The sequence below is a fragment of the Theobroma cacao genome, chromosome 4 (assembly GCF_000208745.1).
Source record: "Theobroma cacao cultivar B97-61/B2 chromosome 4, Criollo_cocoa_genome_V2, whole genome shotgun sequence".
Classification (NCBI taxonomy): Eukaryota; Viridiplantae; Streptophyta; class Magnoliopsida; order Malvales; family Malvaceae; genus Theobroma; species Theobroma cacao.
The window spans coordinates 23,402,730-23,425,603 of NC_030853.1; the positions used below are offsets into that span (position 1 = coordinate 23,402,730).

Here is a 22,874-nt window from a genome sequence, read left to right on the forward strand (position 1 = left end):
TTAAAATACATTATTTCACCTATGAAAGAGAATTAATCTGTATTTATCTCAATTCATTATATTTTTAGTGATAAGAGATTCATGATAAAGATACCTAGTAAATACTTTAAACTTGACCATCTATCTAACAACATTATAAAAGCTTGGTACCGATTTATTTAGGATCCAAAGTTAAGGACAAGATTAAATATGAAAAAAATAGCAAAGCGGAATGAAAATTTGAAAAAGGAAAATATAATTAAAATTGATAATAAGTAAAGTCGGATTTAGGGTGTAGGGTCTACAGGCTGTAGGCTGTAGGCTGTAGCGCGTTTTATACGTCCAAATTGCAGTATAAATTTATTTCCGCATGAACGCCATTTTCGCTGCATTCGGTTGAAAGAGGGCGAAGAGAAAAAAAAGGGCTTTGTTGTCAAAAAGCCAAATTCTACCATTTTTCCTCATTTTTCTCCATTCCCATGCGCTTCGCTCGGATCTCAAATCCTTTCTCCTCCTTCGCCTTCACTTCATCATCATCATCATCTTCTCTTTCCTTTTCCTTCCGCGGTTCGATATCGAGAGCCTGAGCTTAACCTTCTCCTCCTTTCCCTTTTCGCTCTCGATCTGTCGAAGCCAAAACCTTACATGTCATAGTTCCTTGATGATCATGTAATCTTGCGATTCCAATTTTTTTCACCTGATTGCCCGGATTTCCCTTTTGCTTGTACCACAAGGAACCACCATGGAAAACTTAGCAGCGCAGCTTAAACGGGGAATATCCCGCCAATTCTCAACTGGGTCGTTAAAACGGACTTTCAGCCGCCAATTCACGAGGCAATCGTCGCTCGACCCGCGGAAGAACAATCTGCGGTTCAGCTTCGGTCGGCAGTCGTCGCTTGACCCCATTAGGAGGAGTCCCGTCAGTGATGAGCTGACGGTGCCGGAGAACCTGGACTCGACCATGCAGCTGCTGTTCATGGCGTGTAGAGGGGATGTGAAAGGAGTGGAGGATTTGTTGAATGAAGGCATTGATGTTAATAGCATTGATTTGGATGGCCGTACTGCTTTGCATATTGCTGCTTGTGAGGGTCATGTTGAGGTTGTTAAGCTTCTTCTTACTAGGAAGGCTAACATTGATGCCCGTGATCGTTGGGGTAGCACGGTACATTTCTTTTTTCCTTTTCAAATTTTTTCACTTCTTTGTTTTGTTAATTTTTAATCCCTCAATTGTTTGAATTCTTCGGAAAGGTGGGATTTGATTACAGATTTCATATTAAACTAATTGTTTTGATTTTGATTAATGGTCTTTATTAGTTGGTTTGTTGAATTGGGATAAATCTATTGTATTGATTTTGGACAATGAGATTTAAAAATGTGCAATTAGATTTCGTTTTGATATTTCAGCTATTTAGCTTTAAATGATTTGTGGGATTCTGGTATATGAAATTGGGATCTTGTGGGGTTGGTACATTATCTGGTGCTTGGATTTGGCAAATTAGGACAAAAGGTTAAGGAGAAAAGGAGGTAGACAAATGTGCATAGTTATAAGCGTTGCTAATGGCCCCAAATTGAATTTTAAGTTGCTCCGTAACACTTCATATGGCAGAATACTTATCAAAAGTACTTTAATTCATGATGATATGGATGCATGTTTAGCAATGCTAATGAAGTTCTTTTTATATGGGCAGGCAGCTGCTGATGCAAAGTTTTATGGAAATGTAGATGTGTATAATATTTTAAAGGCTCGTGGAGCCAAAGTTCCTGTACGATATTAACTTTTCTTCCTTTTCTTCTTCCATCTATGCATCATCTCTGTTTGTGAATGATGATTTATGCCTGAATGAAGATTGATATTTACGTATTGGCCATGATATTAGAAAACCAGGAAAACGCCAATGACAGTTGCTAACCCTCGAGAGGTTCCAGAGTATGAGCTTAATCCATTGGAGCTTCAAGTTCGGAAGTCCGATGGTATAACAAAGGTTTGGTTCTCTTCACTTCCTTTTATTGGATTGATGTTTTTGGAAGCTCATGTATGGTCCAGTCTGAAAGGTGATTAGGTTGATTTGCAGATAGTATTCTGCATTTCATTCATTCCACTGTGAAATGATTAGTCTAGGCTTCTTTTACCAGATCTGGTTCCCTTTTCAGTCCAGTTCCACTTTCAAGAGTCATGATAATTCTTGTGGGAAATTGTTACAATTGATGAAAGATTACTGGGCATGCTACAATTTTTATAAAAGCATTAAAGTGTTGACAGATTGGTAGGCATTTTTAATGGCTTTTTTAGGTGTTAATAGTGGCTCATTTGGCATTAGTTTGGATGCCATATGCATCCAACATTTTCTTTTGGTCTTTGCATAGTCAGTTATTTGTAAAAACAAGCCGTTGTCTTATATTTGTGGTGGTAACACGTTTTAGATTTCTGAGAAAGACATGTTTCTTAAACTTGTTTAAGAATGTCCTCCCAAATATCAATGATGACATGTTGTTTTAAAGGTTAAAGCTTTTCTTTGCTTTTGCTGCACAAGTTGAAACTTGTCAATCATATTATGAAATGGTGAATCTCCTTCATATTTTTCCAAGAAGAAATAAATTAACTCTGCATAATCCCCCTCAAGGATTGACAAAACTGTTGCTCCTTTGAGCAAACTTTTGGTATACCCTTGACCATGGTGTAGGCAATCATAGTCATTGCCTTTGTGGTTGATGCGCAGATGTGCATCTTTATGAATTTATATTTATTGTCTCATGTTTGAAAGAGTAGAAGGGCTACATGATTCTCTTTCTTCTTTTCTCTTCTTTCTTGTTTTGTGCTTTTCATGGATGGATTCTTAACGTTTCATAAATCACTTGCCAGGGATCATATCAAGTGGCAAGATGGAATGGCACAAAGGTTGCTGTAAAGATACTAGATAAGGACAGCTATTCAGACCCTGAGACCATGTATGCACTTACCTTGTTTTCTTTTGGATATGTGCTTGACTCATGTCAATGAAAATAGACATTTACTTTCCGGTCTGACATCAGTCATTTACACTTATGATGTTACTTTGCACATTGCCTTGACTTCTTACAGTTGCTTGGAATTCAAAGTGTCTCTCATGCCATATGCTGATTCTCATCTAGATGTTCTTACAGCAATACAATTTGTTTGTTTCTTATCATTTTGATGTCTATTACCACTCGTATCATTTTTTGCCACTGCTTTATCTGCCTTTGTGGCCTATGCTAATAAGTTTGTACATAAATTTTTTCAAAATGTTGACCCCCTCCGCACCAGCTATCCTTCTTCTTTTTCTGTTGTACTTCTTTTTCTGATTTGCTTTTGACACAACTCGAATGGCTTGTGACTGCATTTAACAAGAGTGTTCATTCTTGTGCATAGTCCAAGAACGGGGAAAGAAACAGAGTATAGTTTGCTAATTTTCTTATTATCAGCAGATATGAGTTCTGCAGTCTAAATTTCAAACAAGTAGAAACTAAGGGATATGTATGGGAGCAAAAATGGCCAGGATATAACTCTAGTCTTGATAATTAGTACTGCACAAAGCTGGTACAAAGCAACTTTCAAAGTGGCCTTGTGCTGCAGTGGACACTAGAATGATTGATATGTAAAATTTTGGTTTAATTTTTAACGAGTTTGCACCTACATTCATTCATATCAGCATGTTCTGTTAGTTTGATTAGGGAATGCCTCTGAGTTCCTTCAATCATTTGTTATCTGGTATAATGGCACCAAATGATGTGTTGAATTGCATTTGATACAAATTTTGAGGTTACATGGCTAAGTAAATGATTTTATCGTCTCAACTTTTACAGAGTGTAGCTCACTTGGTTACCATATATTTCTTGTTTCATAATAGCTGCATGTTTTATTGCAATTCTTGTTAAAGGGATGATGGGATGTTATTGTTTACCAACTTTGTTGCAGAGCTCTAACACAAAACTATATTCATATCTCTTCCCTTAACAGAAATGCTTTCAAGCATGAGCTAACTTTACTAGAAAAAGTTCGACATCCTAATGTGGTTCAATTTGTCGGAGCTGTTACACAAAATATTCCCATGATGATTGTTTCAGAGTATCATTCTAAAGTAAGCACGTCTCTCTCCCTTTGTCTTCCTGCCTGCCCCTTGACTATCCTGTCTGTGTTTTTGTTCTTTCAATTTGTCTATTTTATATGTATAGGCATGCTTTTATATTTAATTATGATAGAAGATAAACACATTGTTTGTTCATTTAGAGAGAAAAGAAGAAAAGTGGGATGACTAGAGAATGAAGATTTCCCCATAGGGCCTAATAATTTTTTTCCCATATGCATGAGCCAAACAATTGACACTAGGTAGGAGGATTAGCATGTATGTGCATTTTGCAGCCATGATCAATATGCATTCAATGTCTGGAGAAACAAGGAATAAAGACTTATTCATTGCCTGAAGTGGTGTTTCCTAATTAATGGACTTAACCCCACAACCATCTTCAGTCATTAATGAATACAACTTCGATTTCTTTCTCCTGCATATCTATATTAGAGCTTCTGATATTTCAAATTTATTGCACGTGGTTTTCATTCAGTTTAGTTTTAGATGTTCTTGAGATGGGATGTACTCATAAGTTTTTCTGGCATGGTTCCTGTATTTGGTATTCTACACCAAGGAATTGTACTAGCAGCGTAATTTGCTTTGTCTAGAGAAAGTCTTTAGTGTTTTACTCCCCACTTTAACATTACTATTGTGATGATCCTTATTTCAGGGTGACTTGGGAAGCTACCTTCAAAGGAAAGGGCGTCTATCTCCATCCAAAGTTTTAAGATTTGCTCTTGACATAGCCAGGCATGTGTGTTTTTTTCTTTTGCATCAGACTTTAAGAATATTTGTCTGTATTATCACTTTAATCATCATAAGTCCTATTTTTCACCTATGCAAAATTCAAATGTTAATGTGCTGAATATGCTTCTTGTTCTTCTATTCTACATTATTCTCTATTTAGTAACGCATGGAACTGCTTCAAGTCGTTTATTTCTCCTGGTTCTTCACTTAATGACTATCATTTTCTTGATATCAGGGGAATGAATTACCTTCATGAATGTAAACCAGATCCAATCATTCACTGTGATTTAAAGCCAAAGTAAGGCAACCACCGTAGAAGTTGATATAATGGTTGCAGAAATTGCAAGTTGAAGTTTTTATTTACTCATTGTTGTGTACTGTTCTTTAATGTTTGAAATTTTGGTAAGGTGCCAGAAATGTGTTGCTGGATAATGGTGGTCACTTGAAGGTAGCTGGATTTGGTTTGATAAGATTGTCAAAAATATCACCAGACAAGGCAAAATTAGCACAGCCAAATGCTGATGTTGATCCATCGAGTGAGTTTGTGACCAAAAATCTTTTAGTTGGATGTTTATTATAAGTATGATACTTGTATTCTTTCTGCTATGGTAAAACTGTGACTAATGATTTGGTTTTTCTGATTGTAGATATATATATGGCACCTGAGATTTATAAAAATGTGATTTTTGATCGAAGCGTTGATGCATATTCTTTCGGTATCATGCTATATGAGGTACATTGTTTTTCAAAAACTTGTTATCGACTGACACAAATGTTACAAGGCTAAAGGCAATTTAATTGTCCTTTGAACTCCTTGTTTTTCTTTCTGACATCTTTCAGATAGTGAATATGTTGTGTTTTTTAGAAAAACAGATGCTCACCTGTGTCCTACACTGTGATCATTTCCTCTTTTAGTTTGCTTTGTGTGTATGAGAGTGTGTGAGTGAGAATGAGAAGTCAATGTGAGGATTTTTTTAGGATGGGGTTGAGGCAAGTAATTGTTCAGGCAAATCAAAGCTGCTTTTTAGTCTGAAACTAGGTATTAACCACTTTTTCTGTTTGTTCTTGTATGGGTTCAGATGATTGAAGGAGTAGTGCCTTTTCATCCCAAGCCTGCAGAAGAGGCTGTAAAATTGATGTGTTTGGAAGGAAAGAGACCACCATTCAAGACCAAATCAAGAAGTTATCCTCCAGACTTAAGAGAGTAAGTTTGGGATTCGAGATAAAAAGTAGACTTACCTTGGTTTCTAGCATCAAGTTTATTGAATTAATAACAGGGTCAGATTTGTGTGTGTGTGTGTTTGTTTGGTGTTTTGTGTTCCTTTGAAATTTATTTATTTTTTTGAAAAAAGAAAAACCCAGGTCTGTTTTTTTTTATGTCTTTCTTCTCAGGAGAAAAAAGTGCTGTACATTCTAAAAATTATCTTGATTAACTATTGCCCGTACAAATATTCTAAGCTTTACTACCATTGCAATATATAAACAGGCTGGTTGAGAACTGCTGGGATCAAGAACCTGTTGTCAGGCCGATTTTTGCGGAGATTATTGTACGATTAGACAAAATAATTGCCAACTGCTCAAAACAAGGGTGGTGGAAAGACACTTTCAAGCTTCCCTGGTATGCTTCTATCATCAATCTTTTTTGTTAAGAGGTAGTTTGTATATGTTGCAGATGAACGAAATGTCATTGAAGTTCCTTGTATATCATGATTATACCCAAAAGTTTTTGATAAGGCCTTTAATTTGAGCTTGAGTTTTATCTTTTGCCCCTTAAAAAGTTCTAGGCTGTTCTACATTGAATTTCTGATTTGATGCCTTATGATTAAATAAATAATATAGAAATATAATACTAGAAATGTTAGCTGTCCATTCATTGTTAGTAAGGTGTCATCGATTATTTACTCAAGCAGCAAGTTTTATGTTAAAGGATAAAAAATCTTGTGCTGATAAAAACGGATTCACTCAAGTGAAGGAGTGATGGTTTAATGTGATCAATTTCTGAGAACATTTGAATAAAAATAGTGAAACAAAGTACCATGGGTCATTGGTGCCTTGCTATAGGCAACATGTTGTGCTGAAATGTAATGGAATCCTGTTTTAAAGCATTGTATCCATAGTTAAATAGGGATTTTACATGCATAGAACATACTAGTGTATAAGTTAAAGATTCTTTGGTGGAGTTATCCCAGCAAATCTTGGGACTCCAAAATGTTGAAGTTTGTGAGGAAATCTAAGGCCTTACATGTGATTCTTTGCAGGAAATAAGGGAGGGGCTCAGTTCCTGCAAAAAAAAGAGAAATAAGATGAAGATTTTGAGGGAGAGGTTTCAATCTCAAGTTTTTTGGAGCTTCATCTTAAATGTTGTATGTTATAATAATTGAGTTAACAGAGTACAAAAATCATGTCGAAATCAAAAAGTGATGTTCCCTCAGTCTTTCTTCTTTCAAGGAGCTGGAACAGTTTCCTTGTTATGTATGATGTGTGAAAGAGCTTACGTTACGGACCGTGCGCGCAAATGGAAAAAAAAAAATCTATATATATATATATATATATATAAAATGAAAAGAATTACTGTAATTGTAATTGCTTTTGGGAGTGAATTGAAATTGAAGGACGGACCACACTCTGGATAATGCTAATTGGATGGCCTTGGAGTTGATCTTGGCTTTGATTAAAACGCTTGATGCTTGAGTATTTATGGAGTGGGTCATGACTCATTTGCAACGGTTAATCAGTAAAATGGGAATAATATATATCTTGGACTATAAATTTTTGGCATCTTAAATGTGCTTATGAAATCACATGTCGTACGTACAGCTTGTTTTTCTTGGTTCTCTTTCGTTCATTGGATTTGATTTTGGGTCACCCAGTTATTCCTCTCATCACCTCTATGGCTCTGTTACAAGATGGATTACTGCTAAAGTGCTACTGCGACTGATAACCCAAAAAAGCACAACCCTTTTCATGAGGTTAAATTAGGTGCAAATAGGCTAATTTTTAAGCATAAAAAAATTATAGTATCTTCGATAAATATTCAATTCTATGTCAATTCATAATATCGACAGATATTCCACAATTCATAATACATTCAACGAGGCCAAATTGGAAACGTTTTGTAATTGTCTTGGAGATCCAAGTGGCATTCATAGAATCCACTTACGACCGGCCACCAGGATCAACGATCACCGCGAGCAAAAACTTCCCACGCTAGTCAATATCAACTGTCAAGCACACATCCAACGGCTCAAAACTCTCCGAAAATACACTCGCGCACCACAGTCACTTTCCCTAACCCCGTCCCCCTCTTAAACCCTCTCCTATTTCTCGCGTTCACCAACGACCCCCTATTTTCTGTTCCTTGTTTTATTTTAACTTCAGATTTTTAATTTTTTTGATCGATCCATAACATTCTATCTCAGCTCTCGCATAAACACTGTAAGTAATATGCGCTTTTATTCATCAATTTATTTATGTTTTCTGGTTATCGTCGATTCTAGCTTCTTCTAATTTTATTGTAAAGTTCGTTTCAGTTATTCTTTTTTGTTAATCAAATCCGAAAATGAGTTATGATTGTCGAATATATGTATTTATTTTTTAAATTCTTTTTCGCGTAGGAGTTTCGCAGTTTTTGGTTTCTTCTTTGGTTGCTAAGAATTTTTTTTTTTTTTGCTTGATACGAAATGAAAGTTGATATTTAGTATTGTTTGAAATGAAAAAGAAATTTCTTCTGTGAGACGCATAGAGAATTGGTATAAGAAAAACGAGAATCGAAAAAATGCTCAACGACTGGCTATAATAATGTTTTTACTATTTTTCTTTATTATTTATGCTTTTTTTTTTCAAATATTAAGCTTATCATAAAAATGCTTCTTTTAGCTCTTTTAGTTTTTTGAGTAAATATTTATGAACAGATTGTCATTTTTTTTTATAATCTTTTTACCTGTATTTTCGATTTTTTATTAGTTTATTTTTTATGAGTAATACATGCTTTGGATTTTTTCCCCTCTATTCTTTCTTTCGTTTTGTCTTTTTTAATTTTTAAAAATTTTTTAGTTTTTTTTCCCTATTTTGTCATTTCACGTTATATGTTTTTTGTCTCTGCCTTGAACAAAATAAAAAATTTAATTTCACATGACCAGCTCCTACGCTTGACTGATTTTCTGATTCCTTGATTGATGTGACACAATTCGAGGCTTAAGGATAAAAAAGGGAATTTGGGATATTGACAAGATTTGAATTAGTATGTTTTATGAATTTGTTAGGTTTTGTAATTGATCACAGCAAAATAATATTGTATAAGAATAATCAAAATTGCATTTAGTGATGTTCATTTTCTGAGTAGTTTTTTTTGTTTTTCTTTTTTTTTCAAGATGTTATATCTACCAGGTTAATTGAGTGGTTGTTTGAGAAATGTGAATGTATTCCTCCCTTTGACAAGAAAAACGATTGATAATGGCTTCTAGAGCAATTTTAAGAAGGAAGAGATTTATTTCTGATTACCTGAATGCGTCATCACGGTCAGTCCAGACCTTCCAGAGTCTTGGCCATCCTACACAGAAGTCGAAATCATGTGGTTATAGATCTACTGTGGACCATCCATCTGAAGATTTTAATCATGTAAAGAAACTGGATGTAAATTCAGTTGCGAAACAGGGTTTACTGGGTTTTTCAGGATTGGGATCCTTTAGTTTTAGATTTCAAGGAATCTCAGTTTTGGGTCTTGGAAGTGCAAGATTCCAATTCAATTCTCCATTGAGTGTCGGACTGATGTCATATTCTGTTCGTCATGCTTCAACAGCTACCGCTAAGCAAAGCGAACTGGGTAGTGATGATGAGGGCGATGAAGAATTGGTTGCTAAAAAGAGAAAGGAAGCATCTCCAGAAGAATGTGATCAAGCTGTTGAAGGTTTGAGTACTGCTAAAGCCAAAGTGAAAGCTAAACAGTTGCAAGATTCTCAGAAGGTTGCCAAATCCGTTTTGCAAAGAGTATGGGCCACAATTCTTGGGATTGGTCCTGCTTTAAGAGCTGTAGCTTCTATGAGCAGGTTGAATTTTATCCTTTAATTCTTTAAGGTTTTTTAATAAATCAATTAACATGATTCTAATAGATTTTTAGTGTACTGCATATTTGATATTCTATTGCTTCTTACAGGGAGGATTGGGCAAAGAAACTTGTTCATTGGAAACATGAAATTCGGTCAACTTTGCAACATTATTGGTTGGGTTTTAAGCTACTTTGGGCCGATGTTAGGATCAGCTCAAGATTGCTGCTAAAGCTGGCTGGTGGTAGAAGTCTATCTAGAAGGGAGAGGCAACAGTTGACTCGAACTACTGCTGATATTTTTAGGCTAGTTCCATTTGCGGTTTTTATCATAGTCCCATTCATGGAATTTCTTCTCCCTGTTTTCTTGAAACTGTTCCCTAATATGTTGCCATCGACCTTTCAAGACAAGATGAAAGAGCAGGTATGGTGGCATTCTTTCAAATTATTATTGCTGGCTAATTTGTTATATTCCAATGGTGTCCTAGCTTTATCCTTTATGTTCTTGTACCTATTTTTAGAATCTCTCCTGTTAAAGCAGGAAGCATTCAAGTTAGGTTTGTCCTTTGGTACATGCATGAAGTCATAAAGTGGGCGAGAATGTGCCAGCATTTTGTTTAATGAATGGATTTTCTTTGTAACAGTTAAACTGACATCTTTTTTTATTCTTTTCTTTCCAATTTCATGCTCCATAATTTTTATTGAGATTGCATATGTTAATAAAATATGCATTTAGTATTCCAAATTTTTTTAAAATAAAGAAGGGCTGGTGTTCTCATTATTTGGTTGAGATCAGATATGTGAATAAAAGTTTTACTAAAATTTGTGTTCACCTTGATTTAAGCTTCTTATATGGATCAGGATATGAGTGATTAACCAGTGGGATGTTAAAGTACCTTGCTTAGGAGAAAGTCAAGAAAAGAGAAAAGCATAGGGAAAAGAATCAATAACATAAAACATGGGTGGCTGCATGTGCCTGCTGTGGAATTTGCACCTGTTTGGAACATTCTTACTTACCTATTTGTCTGTTATGAGGAGGCAGGCTTGTGGTGCTAACCGTGCAAGTGTGTGTGTGGCTGTGGCATTTCCCTGCTTCCCCACTCTTTTCTTCTTTTTTTTTTTTCCAATGCATTTCTTCTCACTTTCTGAACATGTAGGAAGCACTGAAAAGGAGGCTCCATGCAAGAATAGAATATGCCAAGTTTCTTCAAGATACAGTCAAAGAAATGGCAAAGGAGGTTCAAAATTCAAGGAGTGGAGAAATTAAGAAGACTGCTGAAGATCTTGATGAATTTTTGAATAGGGTAAGATCCTATCTTACCTTTGATTTTTCTTGTTCTTTCCCCCTAGTTTCCGTTATTTAACTTTGCAATTGCAATCTTGATATTTTGCAGGTCAGAAGGGGTGCTGGTGTATCAAATGAGGAGATTCTTGCCTTTGCCAAGCTGTTTAATGATGAGCTCACTCTGGATAACATCAGCAGGTTGGTCTCCATTGCAAGTATTCTGGTATTTAAAAGCTTTTGACTATTTAATTTAAATTGAATGGTTAATTAAGCAAAGTTGTTTTGTTTTTTTTTCATGTTTGTTCTTCTGTTTTGTTTGCCAGGCCTCGATTGGTAAATATGTGCAAATATATGGGAATCAGCCCCTTTGGAACAGATGCATATTTGCGTTATATGCTTCGGAAGAGACTCCAATGGTAAAACTTGTTTATTCAATCTGAATTAAAATTAACAGTTCTGTACCCTGTTTTGGCAGAACATGTTAATGGATTTGAATGAATTAGAGAGGAGTGAATAGAATCTTCCTCATCTGCTGCATTGAATTTGCGTTTTGTTGTGGTTGCTTGGGCTGGTTAAATTTACCTGATCTTATTTTACTTGATCATTTGTGAACTCATGATAACATCTTGGCTTTTGGAGGGGTATCTGCTTATTTGCATGATTTATGGTTCTCCTTTTCCACTTGTAAAGTTTAAATATAATTAAATTTATTGCTTAAACCATTACTTCTCCTATTGCATTTTAAAACCATGAGGTTTCATGGTATGGATATTCATTTATTATTTAGTTTTCTGGGTGGGAGGTCTTCATGTTGAGAACTTATTGATGCAGCTTTGCAATACAAAATGTAGAATCTCTATAAAAGTAGAACTTTAAATCCATAGGCATGTCTCCTTGAATTCTTTTGGTACATGGGAGTTATTGTACTGGAACCTGCCAGCTCATACTCAAACTTTAAATCTATAGGCATGTCTCCTTGAATGCCTTTACTGATATCTGGAATGTGCTGCAAAGTTTTTAGCATATATAGAGAACTGAGCTGGTATATTTGTATATTGTGGTGGTGCTTAAAATTGTTTTTCTGTCCTCAAGTATAATTTTATTTTCATATATCTGCTTGATCACAGAAAATATTTACTTCTATTGCCATATAGTTGTTTATTTTTATGGAAGAATAGGCTGCACACTCTAAGCTCTCTTGTTTGCAAGATTTCTGCAAAGATGCATACTTGACTCTTTTTTTTCTGTTTAGATGATACAGTTCTTTTATGCTACTCTGGTTTTTCTGCATTTGGTGGAATTATCTTAGGTTGGAATTGTTAGAATAAGCATAGAGAAGAAGCAAATATGAAAATATAATAAGCGGAGTTACTGAGTCTTGTTGACATTTAGGGTTGAATCTCTTAGTATAAAATCGTTTAGAGATTGATCCATCATTTTGGGGATTTTAGTATTATAATGCACATAGGAGATTCAGCAAATAGTATGTTATCCTTGGTATATGGTTTTGTTTTCTAATGGGTTTTAGTTGAAGTAAGTTTGTTTCTTTAGCTTCTACTTCACTTTAAGTTTTAGGATCCAACTAAACTCTATTTTAAATTCTTTTTCTGTCTATCTCTCTCCTTTTCCAGTACTTTGAGGTCATTGTGAATATTCTTATTGTTACTATTTTCTTATAGTTATTATGTATGTTTTAGGATCAAGAATGATGACAAGTTGATTCAAGCTGAGGGTGTGGAGTCCCTATCAGAAGCTGAACTTCGTGAAGATTGTAGGGAGCGAGGCATGCTTGGAGTGTTCTCAGTAGAAGAAATGCGTCAACAGGTTGTTTTTTTTTTTTTTTATTTGCTTATTTCTTTTCTCTTTGCCAATTAAGTGCTTGAGACTCTACAATCTCTATCTGAACCATGTTTGCAATGATAAGTGGTTAATGAGATATGCTAATGTCTCATTTATTGATACAATTTTGGATTTGCATAGTTTCATTTTGTTAAGACCATTATGTCTTGTTTTATGCTGATTATATGGTTCCGTTACGAAGATTGTACAAACATGCACCCCTCCAGAACCCTAGCATGGCAAAACCACCAACATGAAAGAAGACAAAAAATGAAAGTAGCTTCATATTCTTGTAACCATTGTGCTTTGTTGATTTAATTCTATTGGAACAATCTTTTTTTTTTTTTTCTAATTTGGCGTGCTTGGATGATTGGATGTACACTACCATGTTTCCATTTCAGGTTTATCTTACTTTGAATTGGCTTGCATTTATATGAAAGGCATTATTTTTGGAAGAATTGTTTTATCTTTATCTTTTAAATTCTTATAGAGGAAGTTGTTAGGCCGTCTTTCTTCTATTTAGTGGTTATTAAATTAATTGCAATAGCAAGTAGATTTTTATGTGACTCTTTAACATGGTTAACATCTGCCTGCAGCTTCGAGATTGGCTGGATTTGTCTCTCAATCACTCAGTCCCTTCTTCCCTTTTGATTCTTTCTAGGTGATTAAAGGTTTAGTCTTACGTTTTCTTTCTTTCCCTGCTTCATTGGGTTCTGAAGTTCATCAATTGATTACAATCTGCAGGGCCTTCACTGTATCAGGAAAGCTGAAGCCAGAAGATGCTGTTCGAGCTACCCTTTCTTCTTTACCTGATGAAGTTGTGGATACTGTTGGTGTTACAGCTTTACCATCTGAAGATTCTGTTTCAGAAAGGAGAAGGAAGCTGGAGTACCTTGAGATGCAGGAAGAACTGATCAAGGTTAAAAAGGAAGATGTTTTCTTTATATTATTATCATACGAAAAGCCTCCTCTCTTGTTTTAAGAATTTGACAAAATAGGCTGTGTACTATTGGAAGCATGCTGTGTTCAGTTCATTCTGCGTTTTGTGAAGTAGTTTGATAGAATCTTACTGCCAGTAAATAGAGCCTCCAGTCCTGAAGTGTTCAGCTTAGGCTTTAGAAATGTGCCTAAAAGCAGCTTTTCAGGTTTTGAGCACTTCTTTTGAATTGCCTTGCCTGTTCTAAATTGGTGTCTTTGTAGGAGGAGGAAGAGAACGAAGAAGAAGAGCTGGCAAGGATGAAAGAATCTAAAGCTAGTGAAGAGGATGTGGCACTTAAAGAGATGACTATCCCAACTGCTAGGGAAGCACAAGAACAGGCTGTAGCTAGAACATTGGAAAAACGAGAGCAGCTTTGTGAACTCAGTCGTGCATTGGCTGTTTTAGCTTCAGCATCTGTAGGGACTCTATTTTAATATTTTCTTCAGTGACTGTCATTCTATTGATTCTGTTCTTCTATTGTATTATTCCTAGTATTGCCACTAGCAATCTAGATGTAACTTCATTTTCTTTATACCATGCAGTCTGTAAGCAGAGAGCGTGAAGAGTTCCTGGGTCTTGTCAACAAGGAGGTGTGTTAATAACGTGGATATTTTGATTTGGTTGTGGTGAACTGCATTTAGCAAGTTTAATAAATAAAGCATATTATAAAATCCTAATGGAATTCTTTTGGACTAGATGTTTTTAAGTTCTTCCTTTTCAGTAGTGACTTGCTAGGTTAGTGGAAACATAATTTGGTCTTTAGTTGCAACTTTTTAACTTGGAAAAATGACTAAGCAAATGATAAATTTTCTAATTCTGTTTCTGCTCTTTTTTTCTTTTCTGCTGATGTTGGGTTTTGCCAATGTTGCCAGATAGAACTTTATAATAGCATGGTAGACAAAGAGGGCACAGATGGTGAAAAGGATGCCATTAAGGCATATAGAGCTGCACGGGAGGAAAGTGACCATTCTAGTGAAGGGTCTGAAAGTGATGAGGTTTCTTCAGCACTTATTGAAAAAGTAAGAGTTATTGGAACTCAGTTGTTATGGTTTCTCTTTTTCTTATCATGTGATAGAAAGTAAAGCATTTACCTTTCTTGTCCCTTACTAGGTTGATGCTATGCTCCAAAATCTTGAGAAGGAAATTGATGATGTAGATGCAAAAATAGGTGATCACTGGCGATTACTCGACAGGTGCAAATATGTTTCTAGATTGTTTCTTTTTCTCCTATCTTAGCTTCATTCTATGTTGCTGTGCAAACAAAGTGATGTCTGTTATCCTGATTTTACATTCTGTTATTGAAAAGTATTTGTAGAGTTTGGTGGTGTTATTCATATCAACTGTCATGGGCACAGTTACCCACATATTAATGATCGCAAGGGCATGGTTACCTTGTAATAAAGTTATTGAAGTTGGCAATGTTTGTGTTATTAGGCTTACAGTAATGATAAAGGTTAAAGTATTCAACATCAAAAAGTTGATGATTGATGTTTTCTCCACAACAAGGCCCATAGATAACTTAAATATCTTAGTGCTATTTCATAAGGACTGAAAGTTACAATGAATTATAAATTTTGATTTTGCCAAAACAAAGTTATTTGCACCCACTAGATTCTGTATACAAAGGCAGAAGTTGTGCAGCTGAAGGAGCTATTTACCTTTATAGACCTTTGCCCCTTTGGATTAATAATCCTAATATTTTTAGTTGATCTTGGTGCCAAAAACTAGTAGAAGATACTTTCGGTTTGATTACAACTTTTGAATCTGGGCTTCTTAATAAATTCATTTTGTGAACTACATAAAAATGTTGTTATTCTTTAAATTTTGATGGGCAAAGAAGATGTTCATACTTGATCATTATTATTATTGTTTTATTTTTTGGTACATGTGATCTTGGGCTACACAATAGGAGGTAGTCATCTCCCATCCGATAAATCCCACCCCTCCCATCCTAAGATTCGAACCCGAGACCTCCACGTTGGAGTCTCAAGTTCTAACTGCTAGGGTGTTGCTATTGGGGACCCCATAGCTGATTAAATAATATTCTTTGAAGCCATCTTGCAATGCTCATGGACATAAATCATATGGAACAGTATCAGGACCATTTTGCTGAACTTGGCATTTGGTCTATGTAGTCAAATATGTGAAAAATGACCTATGTCTGCAGAGATCATGATGGTAAAGTCACGCCTGAGGAGGTGGCTGCTGCTGCTATATACTTGAAGGATACATTAGGCAAGGAGGGTGTGCAAGAACTCATCAGCAGTCTTTCCAAAGATAGAGGTCAGCTAATTTTTTTTTTCTGCTGATATGCCTTTACTTTGTTTGTCCAAATAAATAAGAAGGCAGGGATATACTTTTAGGTATGCGTTTTGATGTATGTGAGCATTTCTTTTTTGTTTGGCTTGTTAAAATGCGTACTGCTTTTCCTTCTATAATTGGAGAATTTATCTTACTTCTTGGAAACCATTGGTGTGAGAGCACCTTATTCTGCTTTAAGGCTGTAAAATAGTTGGAAGATGCATTTGTTCCATTCCTCCTTGGGGCATTATGAATAACCAGAAAATTACAATTTATGCTTCTGATATATAAGTTAATTATCATTTGATGAGACAGCATGTTTTGTCTTTAGACATTTATAAGAGAATATTCTCTTAATGGTGGACAAGGTAAATTCATATTTTGAGATGATAAGGATGATTGAGAAAAATGATAATTAGCTGAATCTGGTGGGGTTATTTGTCATCTGGTGTTATGTGTTTTCATATAGTATGAATTTACTTTTTCCTTTTTCTTTAATTTTATCAAACTGCAGTGTTGCATCATTGTTACCTTTAAGCTGTTGGGCAATCAATTGATTTATTTGTTCACAAGAGTGACAGCTATTCTCATCTTTTCAATGCAATAGATGGCAAAATTCTTGTGGAAGACATTGTCAAATTGGGCAGTCAGACAGAAGATGAAAATAGTGTGGAGGAGGGGAGAATGTAGAAATTAAAGTCGAGATTATATTAGTCCTTCTTTGACTCCTTAAAACATTTTGTACTTAGCATTAGTTGGTCAAATGCATCTCTTGGCAGGGTTCTCTTTGGAAATGATGCTGGACCAAATCTTGATGGTTTGAGTTCCAATGGTCAGTTTTTGTAGACCTTGGCTTTATGCATAATAGTTCTTTAAGGCCAGTTATAAAGAAGCTGATTTTACACTTCCCACATACCGATGAAACAGATGTGTTTCTAATGCTGTAAAAATTATTAGTAGTAGGAAGCAAATATATTCAAACAGTAGATTGCATAGAAGCCTTGTTGGTGGTGTAATAATCAAAATAGGAAAAGAAGTGCTATACATTGCAGATTACGAATGGTTTAATTTGCTTGATTATTTCATTTGGGATAAGTACTATTGTACTCTGTTTTTCAGAAATAGAAAGGATGGAAATACACAGGGTGGAGAGTGGGCGTTGCGCTTGCACTTTCTTTTTCTTATTGTAGTGCTAAAGGGGAATGTGCATGGTGCACTTACTAACTTAGAGTAATTGACTGCTAATTGCATGTAAGTTTTGCTACGAATTCTCTTATGTTCTTGTCTGAGCTTCCACCGACATTAACTGCCTCCACCGCTAGTGTCTTCCATTTCTCTGCATTCCTTTTAATATCCCTAGTTTTATCTCCTTCCATGATCTCCCTTATACACCGTTGTATCTCTTCCTTGGTGATGATCCCTTTGTCATCCTTCCTAGCTCTGATTCCGACCTGCCACACATCCGCAACATATTTTGCGTTAGTTGTTTGGTCTGTCCAGTGCGGCACTGCTACCATAGGCACCCCCAAGCTCAACGCCTCCAGCGTTGAATTCCAACCGCAGTGAGTCATGAAGCAACCCACAGCCTCGTGAGCCAAAACTTCTAATTGAGGACTCCATGAAACTACCAGCCCCTTGTCTGAAGTCTCGCCAATGAAGCTGGCAGGAAGCTTTTTCTGTTCAGTTTCTCTAACTACCCACAGGAAGTAGCTGTTGCTGCTCTGTAGGCCTGATGCGAACTCCTGCATTTGCTCTTCTCCTAAGGCCGCCAGGCTTCCAAATGATATATAAACAACTGAGCCAGTTTCCTTTGAGTTTAACCAATTAATGCAAATGTCGATCTCCGGCTTGAAGAGGTGTAAGCCATACTCTTCGTCATCCTCCACTCGTTTATCTAGGTACTTTGATGGAATTACAGGTCCAATAGCCTTGATCGGTCTCTGGCTGGCCATCCAGTTAAGTACCTATTCGAAACTATTAACTCATTTAAAATTAAAGAATTACGACATTCTAATCAAAATATTTCACTCATTCTTAAGTATTTGTATTACAAAAAAATAAATAAAATATTTTCGTAAAAATTACCCGATATGCTCAAAGATACAACTTATCTTTCAAGTGAAAGAAAAATAATATTTTTTTCCTTCTCAATTCTTGATTAGTAGGAATAAGAAAGAAGAATGAAAATGGATGAATTTGTACTTTTTCTTTTCCTCTAAATCTAATCCTTTCAACTTGAAAGGATTATACTCCTTTTACTTAAATTAATCATTCTATTCATAATTTGATCCCTAATCTTTTTTTTTTTTCCTCAATGTTTTACCCTTTGTACCAAACATAATTAGAAAAACATTTTTACTACTTCATTTTTAATTTCTTTCCCCACTTTTCCCCATTAATTCACTCTATTTATCTTAATTTCTACCAAACATATATAGTGCAAAGTTAGAAAATTAACTAGCATAGTTAGTATAAAAAGCTTCCAAAATCAGGCTGCACGTACCTCCTCTTCTAAGCTAGTGAAAGTATTAATAAAGACCCAGTCAGCTTCCATGAAATTTGAGAACTGATTAACACACGTGTGTAAGAAGGCTGGATAGGATCCTATATCATAAACAAATGATGGCAGGTCGCATCCTTGAAGCAGTGGCAAGCCATCAATGGACAAAGAGGACTCGGCAAGTGGAAGCTTCACCAATCCTTCATGGACGTTGTAGTAGATGGTATCAACTGCACATGATTGAGTGAAGAATGCAGCTGCAGGGAGGCCCAGCTTTTTGGCTATGTCGAGCGCCCAGGGGAAGTGTGCGTCATAAACTAGGCAACTTATGCCTAGTTTCGCGATGATCTGTGGTAGTCTTAGGGTCACAACTGCCTTGAAGCGTTCAAGTATATCATTGTCTACTTGAAGCTCATCACAAACTAGCTCAAGTTTTACAGGACCGACTTGGACAGGCATAGACTTATTAACAGAGGCAGTGCATAGTGTGACTTCCAGTCCTTCGGAACCCAGGCGTTTCGAGAACTGTAGTATGGGATTGATGTGGCCTTGGCCAGGCAATGCCAAAACCAGTACGTGTGTCTGAAAAACACTTTCTTGTTTCTTCATTTTTCCCTATCCGATCTGACGAGCCGCTGTTCCAATCTCTCTTAGTCTCTACACACGTTAAAACATGTAATACTATTTTCTATTAACTAGATTATAATTATTAACACAAATTATCAAACTAATCAAAAAATATTTTGATATGAAGTATTTAAAAATTTAATTTGAGTTAATAATTACTTACAATTAAAACCTAGATGAATTATTTTCAAAGTGAACAACATAATCCAAGATAGATAAGAACTTGAATTTTAAGACAAGAAGATCATAGTTTAGGTTTTAATTTTTTTAAATAAAATCTTAAATTATATAAAAAAAATTATCTGTACTTACAGTATTTAAATATTAATATATAAATTATTTTTTGATAAATCATTTTTACTTAGAACCTTTGACCTCACTCTCTATAAAATTATCAAAAAAGAGTTCATTAGTATATTAACTACCTTACATCCTAGATAAATAGAATAAAAGCTAAAACATTTTAAGAAGTGAGTGATGTCATGTGACACCACTCCCTTCTATCCTAATGTTCGGGATTAAAAACTCAACCACTTGATGCGGAATGGTTGAGAGTTGACATTAATCTTTTTATATCTAAATGTTATTTTATTTGACAAAATCTTAAATTGATTTTAAATTCATATAAAGAATAATAATCTGATCTGCAAGTTTTAAGTTAAGTTTAAGAATACATTAACACACGAGAAAAATACTATTTGATCATTTATTATTTCATTTTAACTTTAACTTTTAATTTTATTCTTTTGTTTTCTTAATCATTATTTATTATTCTGTTCTTGATTTTTCCTGATTTGATTTTTTATAATCTTTCTTTCTAATTTATTATTATTTTTTTATTTATTTTATTTTTATTATTTTTTAAACCAATGTTTGATTACTCGACTTTATAGATGCACATAATGTAATTACAAAATAATATCATAATTTACCAATTTTAAATGATGAAAAACAAGAACCACGTATTGAAAAAATTATTCATAAATCATCTCACCGCTTTGATAAAATTTAAAAGCTTTCCTCACTTAAAGATATCCCCGAAAAAACTCATTTCTATAAATCCTTCAAGAAACACCCAACATTGGGGTTCTCGATCCATTAGCAAAATAAAAATAGCATATGCCATATCAAGATAAATTCGTAAGTGGTACGCATTTATAAAATAATTTCTTTGATCTTAATTTCTTTGGCAATATATTTAATATTTTAATATAATTAACTATTTCATTTAGTCTTATATATATATATATATTAACGTTTTATTTAAGTTGATGATTTTTATTATTATTATTGTTATTTTTAACATTACTTTTATTGAACAATTTGATTCCATTATTTTTTTTAATTGTTTGAGTTAATAAAATATTATATAAATTTATTTCTTTAAGATGATTAATTGAATTAACAAGATATTGAAATATAAGATTAAAATTTATTCCATGCTTCAGTGAAAATTTTAATCGAATTCTGTACCTATATAAAAAATGTGACTCTTAGCATACCGAATGACATTTCATCATTGGGTTAACTCCAACTAACCATTTTATTTTTTTTTATTATCCTACGTACCTCTAATAACGATCATAAGAGAAAAAAAAAGGTCGAATATCTCATCATTTTAATTTCTGTAGGAATATGAATATTCTATTTTTTGGGCCTTCTCTTATAACATTAGCTAATCTAAAACATTTCTTATTATATTCTACACACTTGACTAGAGACTCATTTTATTTCACTTATAACTACATATATTTATATATTTACCATTTGTTACTCCATATAACTAAGTATTGCATATTGATTTATATATACATAAATACGTATATATTTTATTACCCTAATATAATTGGAACTAACAATAAAGCACACCAAACAAAATGGATAAAAATAACATCCCAAACAAACCAACACAAAGCTCATCAACCAAAAAGTCCAAGACACACACCTAAGCTTGGGCAGAAATTGCCTCAGAGTCTTGGGTTTGATGGAGGGCTCACGGGCGGAGCTCAAAGTACCAAAACCAAGGGTCTGCTTCAAGGCCTGTTCTCTAGGTCCAGCTGAGGTCACGGGCTTGTCTCAAGAGTTCAACAAATCAAGCTTCGGAAGAGTGTAATTGGATTTCACAATCTTAGCTCACTTTCAAACTCCAAATGCACCATTTAGTGCAGCAAAACAAGTCCTCCAACGCGACGTCCTTTGACTCTCCTATCTCCCATTAAACGGCGTCGTTTCTACAATGCCCAACTTAAAACTCGTTTTCCTTTCTTCCCCGCAGCTTCTTTTCGCCTTTCTCCTCTCTCTCCTTTTTTTTTTTTTGTTTGTTTTTCCAGCCTCCCTTCTTCTCTCCAAACCAAAACCTCTACCCCTAGGCTACCGCTGCTCCACTACTCAAACACTGATCTTCTCTCCCCTTTTCTCACCCCTCTAAACTCTTCTTTTCTTCCTAAATCACAGAAGCCCTAAATAAAACCCTTCTCTCCAGAATATTTTTTGATTTTCTTTCTCTCTTTTTTTGGTTTTTTTTTTTTTTTGAAGATCTTTGGGTATAATGCCGACTGCTAGAAACTAGGGATTTTTTGTTTTCTTGGTTTTTTTTTTTTTTTGGGGATTTCTAGAACCAACAGAAATCTATTTTTTCTTCTCTCTTTTTTCTTCCCCTCTTTCATTGTGCTTCTCTCCCGGTTTTTATAGCCGTGGGAAGAGAATCCTATTTTGCAGGCATCTCTATTGGCAGACAAAAGCCTTGGCCACTGCCTTTGGCAGCAAGTATGTGATTTGACCTCTCCAGCTTCCTCAGCTTTTAGATTACGTGTTTCTGTTGAATTTCTATTTCAAATTTGCCCACCGCCACTTTCTTTTCTCTCTTTTTATTATTATTTATTTATTTGGAATCCATGCCTCTTAAAGAAATAGGGTTGATATTAACCTAGACTACTAAACGGCAGTACAAATGACCTAACAGCTGACGTTAACAATTAAAAACCTATCATACACGTGGCATTAAATTATAAGAGGGCCACTAAACGGGTCACAGAACAGGGTCAGAAAATTTGTGCTCCAAACATGGGTCCGCCTATGCTGACAGCAGCCCTGGCCGCCGACCCCTTGAGCTTTTAAGGATTCTTTACAGCTTCATAATTTCTCAACAAAGATATGGAAAATCCTATTTTGGCCCCTCCGAAGATTTTTAATGATGCTCCAGCTATGAAATTTGTAAGTAATATTTAATATGTAGATTTTTTTATTTTTAAAAAATAAATATTATTATGCATAATCTTTTATCTCTTTAAAATTGTGTAATTAAGATGCATGACACTTGTCATTACAATAGAGATGGGGCACCAATGGAGTCACCAAATGGGGTAGGAGATTTTCATTCAAAAATAATATAGTAGAATAGTAAAGCATGTATATATTGAACCCATCTTGTCCGAATGCATATCGTTCATCATCAAATTTTCTTCTTGGCAAAATCCTGAACATTAATTATT

At 34.9% G+C, this 22,874-nt stretch overlaps 3 protein-coding genes across 5 annotated transcripts; 2 read left to right on the forward strand and 1 right to left on the reverse strand.

The window, feature by feature from the left end:
* On the forward strand, positions 364-7,488 carry LOC18602294 (dual specificity protein kinase shkC). Its single transcript, XM_007033574.2, has 12 exons — positions 364-1,141; positions 1,668-1,742; positions 1,857-1,961; positions 2,840-2,925; positions 3,956-4,076; positions 4,735-4,814; positions 5,047-5,109; positions 5,226-5,347; positions 5,459-5,544; positions 5,891-6,015; positions 6,298-6,429; positions 7,070-7,488. The coding sequence occupies exons 1-12, from the start codon at positions 722-724 to the stop codon at positions 7,074-7,076; spliced, it is 1,422 nt and encodes a 473-aa protein (XP_007033636.1). The 5' UTR covers positions 364-721; the 3' UTR covers positions 7,077-7,488.
* Positions 7,851-17,312, forward strand: LOC18602295 (LETM1 and EF-hand domain-containing protein 1, mitochondrial). Of its 3 annotated transcripts, none has more exons than XM_018119425.1 (15): positions 7,851-8,246; positions 9,182-9,856; positions 9,964-10,276; positions 11,010-11,156; positions 11,247-11,335; positions 11,461-11,553; positions 12,835-12,961; positions 13,573-13,637; positions 13,721-13,895; positions 14,177-14,371; positions 14,498-14,545; positions 14,828-14,974; positions 15,066-15,148; positions 16,123-16,238; positions 16,771-16,853. In XM_018119425.1, exons 2-15 carry the CDS (start codon positions 9,264-9,266, stop codon positions 16,791-16,793), a joined length of 2,214 nt encoding a protein of 737 aa, XP_017974914.1. In that variant the 5' UTR covers positions 7,851-8,246; positions 9,182-9,263; the 3' UTR covers positions 16,794-16,853. The 3 variants fall into 3 exon arrangements, with proteins under 3 accessions (XP_017974914.1, XP_007033640.1, XP_017974915.1); XM_007033578.2 differs by lacking the exon at positions 16,771-16,853 and adding an exon at positions 16,864-17,312 and having other exon boundaries at positions 7,852-8,246; XM_018119426.1 differs by having other exon boundaries at positions 7,852-8,246; positions 16,830-16,914.
* On the reverse strand, positions 17,310-22,605 carry LOC18602296 (UDP-glycosyltransferase 74E2). Its single transcript, XM_018119429.1, has 3 exons — positions 21,329-22,605; positions 18,760-19,413; positions 17,310-18,220 (listed from the first exon to the last, which is right to left on the reverse strand). The coding sequence occupies exons 2-3, from the start codon at positions 19,363-19,365 to the stop codon at positions 17,498-17,500; spliced, it is 1,329 nt and encodes a 442-aa protein (XP_017974918.1). The 5' UTR covers positions 19,366-19,413; positions 21,329-22,605; the 3' UTR covers positions 17,310-17,497.